Source organism: Oncorhynchus mykiss, chromosome 6 (genome assembly GCF_013265735.2).
Source record: "Oncorhynchus mykiss isolate Arlee chromosome 6, USDA_OmykA_1.1, whole genome shotgun sequence".
NCBI classification, from domain to species: domain Eukaryota; kingdom Metazoa; phylum Chordata; class Actinopteri; order Salmoniformes; family Salmonidae; genus Oncorhynchus; species Oncorhynchus mykiss.
Window position 1 is genome coordinate 46,356,534 of NC_048570.1, and position 18,227 is coordinate 46,374,760.

General features: G+C 41.9%; 2 protein-coding genes across 5 annotated transcripts in view; both read right to left on the reverse strand.

The window, feature by feature from the left end:
* The window catches only part of apba1a (amyloid beta (A4) precursor protein-binding, family A, member 1a), a 96,862-nt gene extending 93,413 nt beyond the window's left edge, over positions 1-3,449 (reverse strand). For all 4 annotated transcript variants that reach the window (XM_021606633.2, XM_021606637.2, XM_021606631.2 and 1 more), the window contains exon 1: positions 2,469-3,449. The gene's annotated coding sequence lies outside the window, so the exon portion shown is untranslated. The remainder of the gene's footprint in view (positions 1-2,468) is intronic.
* Positions 3,450-11,167: 7,718 nt separating this feature from the next.
* Positions 11,168-18,227, reverse strand: part of LOC110526044 (protein prenyltransferase alpha subunit repeat-containing protein 1) — a 62,907-nt gene continuing 55,847 nt past the window's right edge. Inside the window, exon 7 of the mRNA XM_036980251.1 lies at positions 11,168-14,283. Within this exon, the coding sequence (XP_036836146.1) occupies positions 13,887-14,283 (397 nt within the window). The 3' untranslated portion in view covers positions 11,168-13,886. The remainder of the gene's footprint in view (positions 14,284-18,227) is intronic.

The window sequence follows — 18,227 nt, forward strand, 5'->3', positions numbered from 1 at the left end:
GAGTTATATGACCGCTCCCGAGTGGCGCAGCGGTCTAAGGCACTGCATCTCAGTGCTATAGAGGCGTCACTACAGATCCTGGTTCGATTCCAGGCTGTATCACAACCGGCTGTGATTGGGAGTCCCAAAGGGCGGTGCACAATTGGTCCAGCATCGTCCGGATTGCCTGTCTACAAGTGCCTGATAAAGGTGGATATAGATGCCTGTAAAGGTGAGAAAAAAAATTGCTTCCCCAAACTTGAAACTCACATGCTATGGATGTCGGCAGTGGCGGTTCTAGCTTGTATGCTCCGCTCCCCTCCCCCAAAAAACAACCAGCCATTTGGAACAACACAAATAGATAATCATAACATTTAAAACTATATAAATAAAAACATATATACAAAAATACAACTCAGAAATATAAAGTACAAGACAAATAGAAACAAATTGTAGTATATAAATACAAATAAAAAGAGGATCAAATTATTACACTATTACCCTATTGCTAACAGAAAACACACAAATAAAACTAAATTGCACAAGTCCTATATCACACAAATACACAATAGAATAACACACTTATAAAGAAAAGAACCTGATTATTACACTATTGCACCGCAAACAAGAAACACAAACTAAATTGCACAACTAATTGCATTAGTACTGTACAAAGTTAGAGGTGCGCTATTTGAAAGATACCCTTGCTCCTAGTCCGGCTTCATCATCTCAACTTCTGAGTGGGAGATCTTCCCAGGAAGTAGTAACCTGCCTAGCTCACAAACTAGAATCAGGGCGCCAATTCCGACAAGGTTAATCGACCCACGGTCCCACACAGTGACGTGACCTGAAAATAAGCGATAGAAAACTGATTGCACAAATGCCACCATTCCGAATGTTTTTTTTTTGTGCGGGCGCCGGGTGCAGCTGGGCGGTTGCCCATGTCGCCTATCATCCGCCACTGGATGTCGGAATTTGAAGTTGGCTTTGTTGTGACTTGTTAGTGTGTATCATGGATCTATTTCAAGTTGCACTGTATGAGCGATTCCACAAGTAAATTAGTAACGTTACATTTATGATACGGTTGAGTAGTGGTTGACATTACATACTGTTCCACAGAACTTTAAACCTAATATTTCTGTGATAATGAATGGCTGGGGTCGTATGTTTTTGCAGTTCTCCAAATAGCATTTGGTGGTGAACCACGTATTTTGATGCTATTGAAGAATAAAAATGCGACCAATCAATATTTTGATGCTATTGAAGAATAAAAATGCGACCAATCAATCTCCATCCATATAGACAACACATGACATACAGGCGGGGTACTGCTTTTCTGCGACCTGCATCATCGGTAGGATGAAGAGAACGAGTGCGCTGCGACTAATCTGTGGACAAAACACAGATAAACGGAGAGCTATGAATACAGAAAACCCAGAAACAACTCCTAAACCCCAAAACATTGACATAACATACTTTTACCTTAATTACGTCAATAGTTTTTTCCTTGCCACCTGCTCCGAAACGGATGAGCCAAGGCGACAATTAGGACGAATATTTGTCAGGAATGCAAAATCCGAAGCACCTACTGCGCTTGCGTATTCCGGGCCCGGACCGCCATTCATCAGCTCACAGACCACTATTTGGCAAAAAAACACCGATCTTGCCCCGGTCCCCGTGGACGGCGGAGGCAGCTGCGAGGCAGTAACAATTATAAACGCATCGTAATGAATGCTCTCTTGTTACAGAAGCCAAGTCTGCAAAAAGGATGAATCAGACCAGAGCCCAGACAGATCAATAGCACTGTTGTGGCCAGCCTGGTCAGATTTAGGAGGGGCCGCATCACTTGGAAAAAAACACCTATTTTTTGGCAAAGCCATCAAGTTAGGGATGTAGCCTCATGCCATGGAACCTAATGCAAAGCAAACCCGTTATAGCCTAACTGTCACGTAGCCAAGCACTGTTATCTTAATTGAAAAAAAAAAGAAAAAAAGAATAGAACAACGAATGCACTTGTTGCGCAATTTAAAGCATCATCTCGGCAACATCATAATTTTTTATCTCCTGAAATTTAGAAAATAATGTTGTCCATAGATAAATTGCTGTAGTTTATTATATCTAATATTTTCTATTGTTTTAAAATTAAGCTTATCAATGCCTTCGGAACATCTGCAAATGAATGACCTGGCCTAGAAAATATTCTATCCGCCGCATAGAATGTTTGTTTCATGTCAACAAAGTAGGCGTTTAAATGATTCCCTACGCTACATTGATACATTATAGCCTAACTCTTGTATTGCTTATATGGATCAACAAATCTCCCGCTGGCCATGACCATGAAAAGTATCGGCAGCAGGATGACTGGGCTACCCTGGCCACTCAAGTGCCATTCGCCCAGGCAATCTCTGCTAGTGCTACAGTTCGTTCACAAAAATACGTAACCGTGCGTTCACAAGCAATTCGTTCGAATCAACGGTAATTCATCTCACCTCAGGTTCTTCAATATCGATGTTTCTGCAAGCTGTCGGTCCGTTCCATTCCCTGCAATTCCACCATCTTTCGTTCCACACCTCTCTCACTCTACCCGGCTAGGCTGAGCAGCAGTCGGTCTGTGCTGTGCTGTGAGCGAGCTGCCTCCCTCCCCTACCCCTCCTCCTCAGCCACCGTGACATCAGAGGGGGATTACAAACAATCCAAAAGCATCTTTAAATGGGGGGAATTTTGTCCAGCACTGGATGGCCGCTTCAGCGGTCTTGAAAGGCTTATATTGTCTTCAACTAGAGTACACACATTTCTGGTCCGCTTCATATATCCATGCTATATTGCATGTCAGTTCAATTATTATTTTCAGATCTGTACTTAGTCATGGGGAAACAACTGGATTCCATTTATAGGCTGTCATGTGATGTCCAGACATTTAGCTAGATAGGCACACGTGAAAGAGAGAAGTAATGGCAATGGAATAGCAAGGAAGTTTTAGTCAGAGATGTAAATAAATAGTTTACCATTACCAACATGCTTATTACGTATTTTCCACCAACAACCCATTCTTCACCTATTTTACCTCAGGTAGTGACAAAGTTGTGTATTCCAGATGATGATCTTTATTAAACTTGGTAAGCAGTTGATAAAAAACTATTTATGTTGAAACAGTATATATAATTAATTGTATTACTCTAAATAAATACAGAAATAATCAAAGATGAGCTGCTAGGCATATTAACATACATATTAACACACCCTCCAAAAACAATTTTACAATAAATTAGAAAAAGTACAAAGAAAGTAAGAAACAACATTATCTTTTAAAAACTAAATGAACCTTTGTAAAAAATAATGATTCTGCATATAAACTCAGCAAAAAAAGAAACGTCCCTTTTTCAGGACCCTGTTTTTGAAAGATAATTCGTAAAATTCCAAATAACTTCACAGATCTTCATTGTAATGGGTTTAAACACTGTTTCCCATGCTTGTTCAATGAACCATAAAAAAATTATGAACATGCACCTGTGGAATGGTCGTTTAGACACTAACAGCTTACAGAAGGTAGGCAATTATGGTTACAGTTATGAAAACTTAGGACACTAAAGAGGCCTTTCTACTGACTCTGAAAAACACCAGACGGGACTGGCAAAAAGTGCTCTTCACTGACGAGTCGTGGTTTTGTCTCACCAGGGGTGATGTTCGGATTCACATTTATCGTCAAAGGAATGAGCATTACACCGAGGCTTGTACTCTGGAGGGGGATCGATTTGGAGGTGGAGGGTCCGTCATGGTCTGGGGCGGTGTATCACAGCATCATCGGACTGAGCTTGTTGTCATTGCAGGCAATCTCAACGTTGTGCGAAGACATCCTTCTCCCTCATGTGGTACCCTTCCTGCAGCGTCATCCTGACATTACCCTCCAGCATGACAATGCCAGCAGCCATACTGTTCTTTCTGTGTGTGATTTCCTGCAAGACAGGAATGTCAGTGTTCTGCCATGGCCAGCAAAGAACCCCGAACTCAATCCCATTGAGCACGTCTGGGACATGTTGGATCGGAGGGTGAGGGCTAGGGCCATTCCCCCTAGAAATGTCCAGGAACTTGCAGGTCTCCAACTCAATCATCAAGTTTGCGGACAACACAACAGTGGTAGGCTTGATTAACAGCAACGACGAGACGGCCTACAGGGAGGAGGTGAGGGCCCTCGGAGTGTGGTGTCAGGAAAATAACCTCACACTCAACGTCAACAAAACTAAGGAGATGATTGTGGACTTCAGGAAACAGCAGAGGGAACACCCCCCTATCCACATCGATGGAACAGTAGTGGAGAGGGAAGTAAGTTTTAAGTTCCTCGGCGTACACATCACAGACAAACTGAATTGGTCCACCCACACAGACAGCATCGTGAAGAAGGCGCAGCAGCGCCTCTTCAACCTCAGGAGGCTGAAGAAATTTGGCTTGTCACCAAAAGCACTCACAAACTTCTACAGATGCACAATCGAGAGCATCCTGTCGGGCCGTATCACCGCCTGGTACGGCAACTGCTCCGCCCACAACCGTAAGGCTCTCCAGAGGGTAGTGAGGTCTGCACAACGCATCACCAGGGGCAAACTACCTGCCCTCCAGGACACCTACACCACCCGATGTCACATGACGGCCATAAAGATCATCAAGGACAACAACCACCCGAGCCACTGCCTGTTCACCCCGCTATCATCCAGAAGGCGAGGTCAGTACAGGTGCATCAAAGCTGGGACCGAGAGACTGAAAAACAGCTTCTATCTCAAGGCCATCAGAGTGTTAAACAGCCACCACTAACATTGAGTGGCTGCTGCCAACACACTGACTCAACTCCAGACACTTTAATAATGGGAATTGATGGGAAATGATGTAAAATATATCACTAGCCACTTTAAACAATGCTACCTAATATAATGTTTACATACCCTACATTATTCATCTCATATATACTGTACTCTATATCATCTACTGCATCTTTATGTAATACATGTATCACTAGCCACTTTAACTATGCCACTTTGTTTACATACTCATCTCATATGTATATACTGCACTCAATACCATCTACTGTATCTTGCCTATGCCGCTCTGTACCATCACTCATTCATTTATCTTTATGTACATATTCTTTATCCCCTTACACTTGTGTCTATAAGGTAGTAGTTTTGGAATTGTTAGCTAGATTACTTGTTGGTTATTACTGCATTGTCGGAACTAGAAGCACAAGCATTTCGCTACACTCGCATTAACATCTGCTAACCATGTGTATGTGACAAATAAAATTTGATTTGACCTTGGTGGAAGAGTGGGGTAACATCTCACAGCAATAACTGGCAAATCTGGTGCAGTCCATGAGGAGGAGACGCACTGCAGTACTTAATGCAGCTGGTGGCCACACCAGATACTGACTGTTACTTTTGATTTTGACACCCCCCTTTGTCCAGGGACACATTATTCCATTTTTGTTAGTCACGTGTCTGTGGAACTTGTACAGTTTATGTCTCAGTTGAATCTTATGTTCATACAAATATTTACACGTTAAGTTTGCTGAAAATTAACGCAGGTGACAGTGAGAGGATGTTTCTTTCTTTGCTGAGTTTATGTACAATTCCTATATTCTAACGTTTGTATTCTAATGTCTGTAAGTAGGCCTAGTATGCAATACAACAAACCCACGTGGTAAAAAGAGTAAGGATATGCTTGCGTTCATTCATTCAAAAGACGCTGACACAGACAGAATGAAAACTACTCAATGACAGCTAACAACAAGTGACAGCTCAGAGAAAACTAAAAACAAAAACCAAATGTAGCTTTGATAGTTTGACAAATTATTTTCATCATTCAGGACATTGGTTTTGAGATGAGAAGGGTCTCTTACATAATGCTTAGGTTATATACAGTCTTCTTAATGACTCCAAACATAGGTAACAGAGAACATGGTAGTAGTAGGAGTTAAATGGAATCCCTCGTAGGTAAAATGTTGTGAACTAAAAACCAAAGTGCCTTCGGCAGGACAAGGCAGACGTATGGCCAACACACTGCACACAATATCCAAATTAAGTGATAGAAGGGTAAAGGCTGCATTTGAACTCTTTCTGCAATGATCTCCAACAGGACAGACACTGTGGCTGTTCCAATATCCACCTACAACAGTCATGATGTGTTTCCCAGCTTGTGTGACTGACCACCGCAATGGCTGAAGACTACTTCACACATTACTGCCCCTACTGTCTGCCCCTAAAACACACTAGAGCTACATCACCTTAGTACTGTGTGTATAGCTGTTGTCATAGGCTGTTATAAGCTTCTTTGTCTGTTCACAGTGGCATTATGAATGTTTTATGAATGCTCGTCTAGGCCTATGTCTCAAACGCTAAGCCTCTTGGGAACGATATACAGTTGCAAGTTGATTGTTATGTTGTGCTACAAGCGCTAAAGAGCATGCCCCTGCTCCTTCCACTCAAAACGTCAGTTTGGTTTTTGATCCATTGGAGCTCTGTCACATTTTGTTATGCGGCAGCCGTGAAGAGAATACTTCAGTGGCAACTACCAAGCTCTCTCCCAGCTTGTTTGTTTGTCTGTCTGTCTGTGTTGACATTGTCTCCCTCGTCCACATGCTTCATACCAGTGCCTGTTCTGATCACATTACAGATACACACGACAGTAGCCTACGCCTGTATTCATAAAGTGTCTTGAAGTAGGGAGCTGATATAGGATCAGGTCCCTCCTATCCATATAATATTATTTATTATGATCAAAAAGACTAAACTGATCCTAGATCAGGACTCCTAGATACGCTTTGTGCATACTGGCCCTGTTAAGTAGCACCTCGACGAGAGGGCTCAGACACCTAACAGAAATACAAGTCTGTCTCTAATACAAATGGAAACGTTTTCCCAACCTACTCTATAGCAGTATCCCTCCCTATCCAACAGAGAATCTGACCTTCCTGCCCTGTGGGCAGTGGCTCAGACACATAATACAGTATTGTATAATAACCACTTTGACAAATGAGCTGGAGTGACTTAGGGGCAGATCTGCAGGAGGATGCATCTAAGATAAGAGAGGTTAACTGCAGGTTGGAGTAGGGGAACTATCCCTTTAAGAGGAGATACATAGGTGGTGAAGTATCGATGTAAGAGGAGAAGACAGAAAGGTGAACTATTCATTTAAAGCAATAATCTTAAGACTTGATTCAGCCTAATTCAGCCCTGCCACTTAAAAGGTATAGTTCACCCAAATTACATAATTTTCAAATCCACTGTAAGTGACTTTTGTTGAGCTTCACAATCAATTTCAGATTGTTTCAGATGATTTAGACATGATGCGTGAAAAGAGCTAATATCGGTCCAATGAGTTAAATGGGATTTGTGCCACAAATGTTACAATGTTAGCATGTGGAAACAGTTCCAGGGAAACTAAACCAAAGCATGGATTGCTGTCATACCCTGTAAGCAGTCTATGGGTAAGGTAAGGAAAGCAATGTTTCATTTTGTAATTTGGGTGAACTATCCCTTTAAACTGAGATGGGGCTGGAAAATGTTAATTACGAAAACAGCTGCAAATATCCCATTTGCACCTTACAGAAAATAATACAGAAGAAGCCCAATGTTCATCAGAGCTGCAATATAAAATATTGTTCTATTACTCTATGACCAATAAAGGGTGGAAGAAGTGTTCTGCCGTTGTTATTATTATCATGTTCATAGTGGTTTGTGCAACTGAACAAATTACATTTACAAAAGGTACAGGACAGGGGCCCTTTCTTACAAAATGTAACCCTACCGGAATATGTACATTGCGAGTATGTGTCAGTCTAAAGATATGTTCTGTGAATATACAGGTTAGGGAATGTAATGTCATTCTTATAAAACACAAACTTAGATGATTTACCTTGAGATAATGTAACACGTATCATTGTAACACTACCAAAAGAAAGGTCTTTATACCGTATTTACCATAGAGTAACCTATTATCTGGTTATAATGCTTATTACAGGAGCCAGTGCAGTGTTTGATTGAATACCTCAAGTATATACTGTAGGTTGAGAAAAATGAGCAGAGAAAGGATCATAAACATTTCTTAATGTGTATAATCCTATAAAGGGATAGATCAGTATTTTGGCAATGAAGCCCTTTGTGTACCCCAGTCATTTGAACTTGTGTATACAATTTTATGTCTCTGTGTTCAGTTTGAAGGAAGTTGCTAACTAGCGTTAGTGTAATGCTAGCAGTTCCAGTTATGACGCAAACTTCCAGTCAATGTGCAAATGCTAGTTACCCCTAACTTCCTTCATACTGGACGCAGACATACAAATGGTATCCACAAGTTTGTCTGACTCAAAATCCCAAACTATCCCTTTAATGTTATGTGCTGAATTGAGAGACAGTCCTATAAATAGAATCCATTCTATCCATGAGTCCTATTTCTATGGAGATAGTGCTGTAAGCATAAAATAAACTCTTCCTACACAATGCTTTCACTGACTCCTAATGACAACAAGCTTTAAATCATACGCCTATAATACCCAGATCTGTGGGTCTGTGAGATATGAGGGGTATACAACAAAGCAGGATCAATGAGTTAGCCAGCTACCTTGCCTAACTATTTAAAAAAATATGTTTTACGATAAGTTTGAAACGGGCATGGTCTAAATTAGTCAACAACCAGAAACACATATCTAAGTTGAGCTTTCTCAATGGACCAGAAAATCAATAGCTATTTCTGGTTGTTAATTGAAGTTGGCCAGCTAACTCATTGATCCTGCTTTGTAGTAAACTCCACTGGACTGAAAAGCTGTCAAGTTAGTGGGAGCCAAGTTACTCTCCAGGGAAGAAAGATAAAAAAAACACTGAAACATCAAAAACATTGAATGAGAGCAGCTGCCTCACCCTTGATGCTGTTGGCCCAAAGAAAGGCGGCCATTTTGAATGTCGTGCTGAATGATAGGCATTCAGGCCAGTTATTGCCGGTTACATACACTACATGACCAAAAGTATGTGGACACTCGTCGAGCATCTCTTTCCAAAATCATGGGCATTAATATGGAGTTGGTCCCCCCTTTGCTGCTATAACAGCCTCCACTCTTCTGGGAAGGTGTATATATAGTTGTGTCAACTCCTTGTCACCCATTGGCATGCCAAACAAAACATTGTTTGGATTGACAAAGACAGCAATGGAGTAGACAAGAGAACAAACAGATCTGGTACTATTGTTGAGCAATAATGCATGCCATCAGCCAGGGCCTGTATTCATAAAGAGTAGGGAAGTGCATCTTTCCCTTCCAATTTCAATTCGATACGTATCTAGATCTGTTTTAGCTGACTTCTCTGTCTGTGTGTGCCAGGGTTTCCGGTAGCCGGCAATTGGCCGATAAATGGCGATATATAACATACTTACTTTTTTGATACCTGAATGTTTTATTTCATATTATCAAGCATGTCTTACCTTTCTTCAAAGTAGTCTATAGGCAAAATCTGACCATGGGAACATGGAGGCAATTATTTTCTAAAGATTTCATAAAGTAATATCGGAATTAAAATGCTAAAAATCTAAAAGTCAAAAGTCAACTAATGTGAGATCATTGTGTGAATTGTTTGTCCTTTGGTTATTTATGTTTTATCAATTCCCCATTACATACACTGCCGTTCAAAAGTTTTAAAACACCTACTCATTCAAGGGGTTTCTTTATTTGTACTATTTTCTACATTGTAGAATAATAGTTAAGACATAAAAACTATGAAATAACACATAAAAAAAAAAAAAGTTAACTTCTTATGGCTTGGGGGCAGTATTTTGACGTCTGGATGTGAAGCGTGCCCAATGTAAACTGCCTGTTACTCAACCCCAGAAGCTAGGATATGCATATAATTGGTAGATAATGTAAAATAATGTCTATGAGTATAACAGAACTGATATGGCAGTTGAAAACCTGAAGAAAATCCACCCAGGAAGTGGTTTAAAAAAAGAGTCAATTACTATTTACCCGTGAATAAATTCATGAAACGGAGAATGGATTACATTTTTGTATGGAGGTCAATGAGAGTGTCGAATTTGGTCAGAAAAACATTGAATTGCTAATTTGCTACTTGAAGGTTATTTGATTGAATATTAGTTTCGTAATGATTAAGTTGTTACAAATGCACTGATATATGTGGACACAAGTGGCATTTCACAACATTGAAAAAACTGTGTGATGCCTGTTGTTCACACGCGCATCTGCCCTCTCATTGGTAATGGGCCCCCCTGAAATCGCCTCTGTTCCATCTTTGAGGGCGGTCACTCGACTATCTTGTCAATATAATGGAAAATCTTTGCTAGGCTACTGACATTGCCTGGGGTTTTTCGGCATGCAAAATGACTTGTAGATCAATGACTGTCAACGCCGTTCTCTCTTCAACATTAGAACTAGGGACTAATGCGTATCGGTAAATAGTGAGTTACATCTCTAATAAAGAGTCTCAGAGTAGGAGTGCTGATCTAGGATTAAGTACCCCCTGACCATGTAATCATAAAGATCAAAAGGCCAAAACGGATCCTTTATCAGGCAACGCTCCTCAGAGAAACTTTGTGAATACAAGCCCAGGTATCACTAAGAGGACTAAACAAACAGAACTGTGAAAAAAATACAGCAGCAACAACCACTCCAGGAGAGTATGAGTGTGTCACAAATGGCACCCTATTACCTATACAGTGTGCCATTTGGGATGCAGACAATGTGATGATCAGATCTGGGGGGGATTATAGTTCCCCCTCAGAATGGAAATAGAGGTTGTGGTACCAAGTTAGCCTTGGTGCCAGTCTGTTTCTGCTCGCTTGTCAACTCCTTATGGAATTGTCATGCAAAATGTTTGCCTTGACAATGACAATGGGGTAGGCAAGAGCACAAACAGATCTTGGACCAGGTTGGCACCAAGTTGTTCTTGAATAAAAAGGGAAAGCAGTGACACAGCCTATATACCAGTTGTGCTTACATACAGTACTGTAATCATTCTCATTGACAGACTCGAGGGCTAGGTACTTCAAGAGAACCTTCTGAGGAAATTATAATTTTTAGAATGTGCTTGCAGTCATTTCTTTACAATCGAGCACCTCTCTACAATTGAAGTGACTCAAGACCATTGTACGCCTGGCAGTTGATATATTTCACATCCAGGTATGAAGAAACCTGGATCAACTAGAATTGTTTCTCTAGGCTAGATTTTATTTGCTTTCCTCTCTCCTTGCAAAAAACTTCAATTTCTCTGAGAGCTACAACATGAGTTTCATTGGTTCATGGTTGTGCTCAGTCTAAATGTTGTTTAGTTGTCCGTAGGGATGCACGACATATCGGTATCGGCATATAATGGCTTTGCTAGTTTTTTGTTCTTTGTTTTTGTATGTTGACCATGAATGATTTGCTGCACTGCTCATCTCACTATAGTCCTTAGTTTAATTCTGCAGAATTGACCTGATAACAACATTTGTGATGAATAGCCTCCTGTAACCTGGCAGCTTCATGTAACCTATTCTGCTACAATACATTTAGTTACTGGAAGACAAAAGAAAGATACCGGAAGAATACATCTCTTAAGTGAAAAAAACTCAAATGACAGACAGAATTGGTTGACATAATTGTTCCAGTCCCTAACATTGAAAGAGACCTGAGGTATTGAGGTACCTGAACTAAGCTACTAACAGACCATACGAGCCATACTCTTCCAGAGAAGTCGTTCCATATTATTTCAGCAAGCCATGACACCCACCATCTCAGATTGTTCTCAAAATGTTTCTGTAGTAAGAAACAGGTAAGATAGGTATTTCTGAAGCATTATTTTGTTTACATTTTATCTTGGAGAAATTAGGCTAATTAATTGCACCCAAATCGGCAATTTAGGATTCAGATAATATTCAATAAATATAGTCCTAAACATCCGATTTGGACCAAACTTCTTCCTACCAATGAGTAAGACACGAGGAATCCCCCCCAAAAAATGTAAAAGCCACCCACGCACCCCCAACCAGTATTCAGTATCAGTTCTCCATGATTGATAAGTAGTATGACGCTACATAGAGTATTGCTTTTCCATACTATGTAATGTATTCCCTATGAAACTGATGTTTTTCCCCCCTGATAGTATTGAAGTCGTTTGCATTATTTACCATGAAGTAGTGTGAAAGTACCAAGTTTTGACCACTAGATGCCACTGTTCCTGCTATACCATCACACTCTTTTATTCTTTTATAGAGCTGTTTCCTGATCATTTTATTGAAACACATAAGACCGCCAAGCAATTAATTACTTTATTAAGGCTGTCACAACATTTAGTTCCTAGCCAATTTCTCCATCAAAGTTTTTGGCTTGTAAGGAAAAGTCTTCATATGAGAATTGCATCGGGATAGCCCTCTCAGAGAGCAGCCACTTGTTGGACTATTCAAGAAGAGTTGGTATTCAGCATTAAGTTGCTATAAGAACAAGCTGAATTGCTTTCATGGAGGACCGGCTTGAATTGTGAGGACCACACAATTTATTTTAATAATGAGACAAATCTATTGGTTTTCAACCCAAAGTTGTAAAATGAAATATTGTGATATAAACACATGAGACCAGCAAAATGGATAAAAGAGTGGTGGAAAAGCAGGAACAGTGGCATTTAGTGGTAAAAATCTATAGACCGGTTGGCAGATAAAGTCACAAAAATGACACACACATCGTTATGGCCTGAAGATGTGCTTTGTAATGATTCTGAACGGTGACAATGACAAGAAGCTACCATGTGGGGAATTGTATGTGTCTCGTTTCAGGTCACATACACATGGTTAGCAGATGTTATTGCGAGTGTAGGGAGTGTGTTCTTGATACCATGTCATGTTTTGAGGTGTTTTGACATATTTCATGTCAATGCTAATATGGCAAAAAAAATGCTAACTAACAACTGTAACAATGTATTTGAGAGTCAACAAGTGCTCATTGTGAAAATGTATTTATGTGTTCAACAAACATTTGGAGACTAAATATAGTTCACATGTTGTCAACAATCTAAGCCAAACAGGTCTGTTTTTCCCCATAGTTGCACAAGCTTCACTTTTGTTGCTTAATAACCAATGCAAGCCACTTTAATTACTCATTTCTCTGAACAGGGAGGAAAGAAACATCACCAGATGCACAGGGAATACATTACTTAGTATGGAGAAGCAATACTCCAAGCCACAGCTTCAGACTACTTGTCAAACATAGACAGCTGATACTGTATACTGGTTGTTGGGGTGGGATTGGCATGGGGTGTAGGGGGTCCGTGGGTGGTCTTTGACATCTTTTGGGGGATGCATTGGTAGGAAGATGTTTGGCCAAAATTGGATGTTGGGTACTATATTTGACTACAATCTGAATCTTATAAATTAAAATGGTCAATTTGGATGACATCAATTCGCTTAATATTTCAGAGATCTAATTATATTTCAACAAAATAATGTTACAGGAATGCTAATCGTATCTCCTCTTACTAACTACAGAAACAATTTCAGAAAAATCTGGTGGTCCTCTTTCTTGTGCTTTGAGGTGGAACGACTCAGAGCAAAGCCACACTCAGATTTCCATTCTGAAAAGGGGATTGGCTCAGACAAAGCTCTGCCGACAAATCAGAGTCCAGGTATTTCCAGGAAGACGGGAGGGGCCACAAATAACTTTGAGATCCCCCAGCCCCCTTCCAGAGCCTTCAAGATGAGCATAATGTTACCAGCCACTAGACGCTGATCTAGGGACAGTATTTTACAGTTCTTGCCCTAATGGTTAAGGTTAGGGGTTGGGTGAGAGTAAGCTGATCCTAGATCTGTGCAAGAGGGGCAAATTTAAACCGTAACCCATCTCCCGTGGAGTAGAAAGCGTCTCCTTTCACTGACCAATGACCTTGTCCGTCCATCTCTCACTGACCAATCACAGAGTCTAGCCACTTCCTGTATGCAAGGGCGAAGCATCCCTGCTCGTGGGAGCGGCAGCCGTCCAGGACGCTGGCTATGAAACCGTGCTCTGAGGGCAGGGCGGGGGGGTAGGGGTCAGGGGGACCCCGCTTCAGACGCTTAGTGTCGCGGGGGTCTGGGACCCCGACCCCGTCCACCTCCATGGCATTCTGACCCTCCTGAGTCTGTCCGTTCCTGCTCTCCACCCTGTCTAGACCCACTCCTCTAGGGGAGGCTGTGTGAGGGTAGCTGCTCAGCCCAGCGCCAGTGTGGTTCAGCTGGGGAGACTCACTGCCACAGCCCTGGCCATCGTGGTGATCGTGGTCCCGCCTCCAGTGGTGCCAAAGGTAGAAGACGTGTCGCCTGGAGACAGATAGTGGTTAGGAAATACAGTGTTGGTTTTGATGTCATAGTAAACTGCTATCATTGAAAAACTGGATTTCTAGAATCTGTAGAACTGTAAAGCTAAAAAAACACTTTATGTTGAAACCATATTATGTTCTTAAGGGGCAAAGATGCCACTCTAGACAAAAATAACAATAACCTCTAAGATATCACTACCATAACCATCTTGGCCAAATCAATGTATAATTAATCTTCACATTCTCTACAGCCATTAATCATCAGTTAGCAACCATCTGAACACTGTTACCATGGCACCCCTTACTTCGCCCTATCACAACAAAGCTGGTCAGTAGGGCTGGGCGATATGGCCTAAGAATCGAATCTCCCGTTTTTTTTATACTTATGGGCAATTCACAATATATATATAAGATTGAATGTTTTCAATTTCAAACAGTCAGCAATAATCTAATGAATTCAGGGCTAGGCTAAATATAAGCCTTCCACAATCATAAGACCCACTAATAATTGTATTATTTTATCAAAACAGTTTAACCTGTTTTTTTTGCAATGATCACTGATCTGGTTTTCAAGTCAATCTATGAAAATGAACCATGCATAATTCCATGGCGTTGGTGGGGAAGCTTGCTTGTTTCAGTGATCCTGTAGATTATACAGGTGGGGTTTTGGGCCAGGCAGGGACAACCATGCAGGGCAGGTTGCAGGTGAGATAACAGACTATACACAGCACCTGGCCCTCCATAGATATGTGGTAGTGGAGTATGGGCCTGAGGGCCCACACTTAGTATGTTGTGAAATTTTGTAATGAATTTATTGTCATGTTTAAAAAAATTGTAGAACTGCCTTAATTCTGCCGGAGCCCACCAAAAGTAGCTGCTGCCTTGGCAGATACAAATACTATGACAGTTTTAGATGAAAGCCCCACCCGGGAAATCAGGGGCTCGATGACATGTTTTCTAGGGCCCAAAACTACAGTACGTCTTAGCGCATGGAACATCCTCACCATGTTTGAAACTTCATGACAGCTCAAGTTATCAGAGCATGAATATCCTGTGTGTAAGCGAAAGCAGATGGACTGGTTCTGGACGCACGGTGAAAAGCGATGGCTAAACGATCTATTCAGGAAAGGATTATTCCTACTCCAGTGGTCTAGCCCTCATTATCAGTAGAACAACTGGCAAATCACTCTTGGAATGGGAACCAATCAATGACCTGGAATGGGAACCAATCAATGACCGGTTCATCAGAGCAACACTTGACTCCAAGGACTGCAAGTTCACCATCCTGCAATGCTATTCCATCACCAACGAGGCAGAGGAGGAGAACAAGGATGACTGATACGAGCAGCTACAACAAGCAGTATCCAAGGTCCCACAACACGGCATGGTCAGGACATCGGTGGATTTGAATGCAAAGGTTGGAGCAGAAAACACAGACTGTGAATAGACTATTGGGCAACAACAGTGAAAAGATTGTTGACTTTTGCCTCAATAACATCTGTGTGATTAGTGGCACACAATTCCCTCACAAAGACATCCATAAATTAACATGAAGAACCCCAGATGGTCACAGTCAACCAAATTGACCATATCATTATCAATAAGAAATGGCGAAGGTGTCTGCAGGATATCAAGTTCCACCGTGGGGCAGATTTCAACAGTGACGACTACCTGGTAATAGCCAAGGTCAGGGTGAAGCTGTGAGCCACACACATACACAATACAACAAGGGCAGAACGTCTTTGACATCAACAAGCTCACATCTCCTGAAATAAAGAAAGCTTTTACCATTGAGCTAAGAAATCGCTTCAGTCCATTAGCCAATGCAGAGGAAGACCAGGGCACAGTTGAAACCATGTGGAACAACCTCGAGAATGCGTAAACAGAAACGACAAAGAAAGTTATTGGCTTTAGAAAACGGGCAAAGAAGTGGTTAACACAAGATACGTGGAAGAAAATAGATGTGAGAAGGCTGGCCAAAGATAAACTGCTGAGCACAAAATCACCCAGGCTGATTGAGCGAGCAAAGCAAGAATATAAGACCAAGGACAAAAAAGTAAGAAAGAGTGCTGGAAAGGATAATATTATTGGCCAGTGAGGCAGAACAAGCTGCAGCAAGAGGAGAACTAAGTACTCTATATAAGATCACAAGACAGCTCTGTGGCCAAGTTAGCAACCACACAATGCCAGTCAAAGACAAACAAGGTAAAACAACCAAAGAGGAACAAACTGCAAGATGGGTCCAGCACTTTGAAGAGGTTGTCAACTGGCCAAAGCCTAATGATCCAAAAGACCTACCAACCTCGGATGAGATTGATGGTATTGACACCGGCCCACCAGTTGAAGCAGAGGTCCAAGCAGCCATCAAGGCTTACGAAGACTCTCTGCACACTAAGCTACTTAAAGCTGATGTCAACACAGCTACCAAGGTACTGACTGATATATTTTGCAAGACCTGGGAGCATGATGTCTTACCACAAGACTAGAGAAAAGGCCTTATCGTCAAACTGCCAAAGAAAGGAAACCTTTGTGAATTTGAAAACTGGCAACATACAACTAAACTCAGCAAAAAAAGAAACAACCTCTCACGGTCAACTTTTCAGCAAACTTAACATGTGTAAATATTTGTATGAACATAACAAGATACAACAACTGAGGCATAAACTGAACAAGTTCCACAGACATGTGACCACCAGCTGCATTAAGTACTGCAGTGCATCTCATCCTCATGGACTGTACCAGATTTGCCAGTTCTTGCTGTGAGATGCTACCACTCTTCCATCAAGGCATCTGCAAGTTCCCGGACATTTCAGGGGGAAAGGCCCTAGCCCTCACCCTCCGATCCAACAGGTCCCAGACGTGCTCAATGGGATTGAGATCTGGGCTCTTCGCTGTCCATGGAAGAACACGGGTATTCCTGTCTTGCAGGAAATCACGCACAGAACGAGCAGTGTGGCTGGTGGTATTGTCATGCTGTGGCGGGTCATGTCAGGAAGCGCCTGCAGGAAGGGTAGCACATGAGGGAGGAGGATGTTTTCCCTGTAACTCACAGCGTTGAGACTGCCTGCAATGACAACAAGCTCAGTCTGATGATGCTGTGACACACCGCCCCAGACCATGACAGACCCTCCACCTCCAAATCGATCCCGCTCCAGAGTACAGGCCTCGGTGTAATGCTCATTCCTTCGACGATAAACGCGAATCCGACCATCACCTCTGGTGAGACAAAACCGCGACTCGTCAGTGAAGAACAGTTTTTGCCAGTTCTGTCTGGCCCAGTGACGGTGGGTTTGTGCCCATAGGCAACATTGTTGCCGGTGATGTCTGGTGAAGACTTGCCTTACAACAGGCCTACAAGCCCTCAGTCCAGCCTCTCTCAGCCTATTGTGGACAGTCTGAGCACTGATGGAGGGATTGTGCGTTCCTGGTGTAACTCGGGCAGTTGTTGTTGCCATCCTGTACCTGTCCTGCAGGTGTGATGTTTGGATGTACCGATCCTGTGCAGGTGTTGTTACACGTGGTCTGCCACTGCGAGGACGATCAGCTGTCCATCCTGTCTCCCTGTAGCGCTGTCTTTGGCGTCTCACAGTACGGACATTGCAATTTATTGCCCTGGCCACATCTGCAGTCCTCATGCCTCCTTGCAGCATGCCTAAGGCACATTCATGCAGATGAGCAGGGACCCTGGGCATCTTTCTTTTGGTGTTTTTCCAGAGTCAGGAGAAAGGCCTCTTTAGTGTCCTAAGTTTTCCTAACTGTGATCTTAATTTCCTACCGTCTGTAAGCTGTTAGTGTCTTAACGACCGTTCCACAGGTGCATGTTCATTAATTGTTTATGGTTCATTGAACAAGCATGGGAAATCCTTTACAATGAAGATCTGTGAAGTTATTTGGATTTTACTGATTATCTTTAAAAGACAGGGTCCTGAAAAAGGGACGTTTATT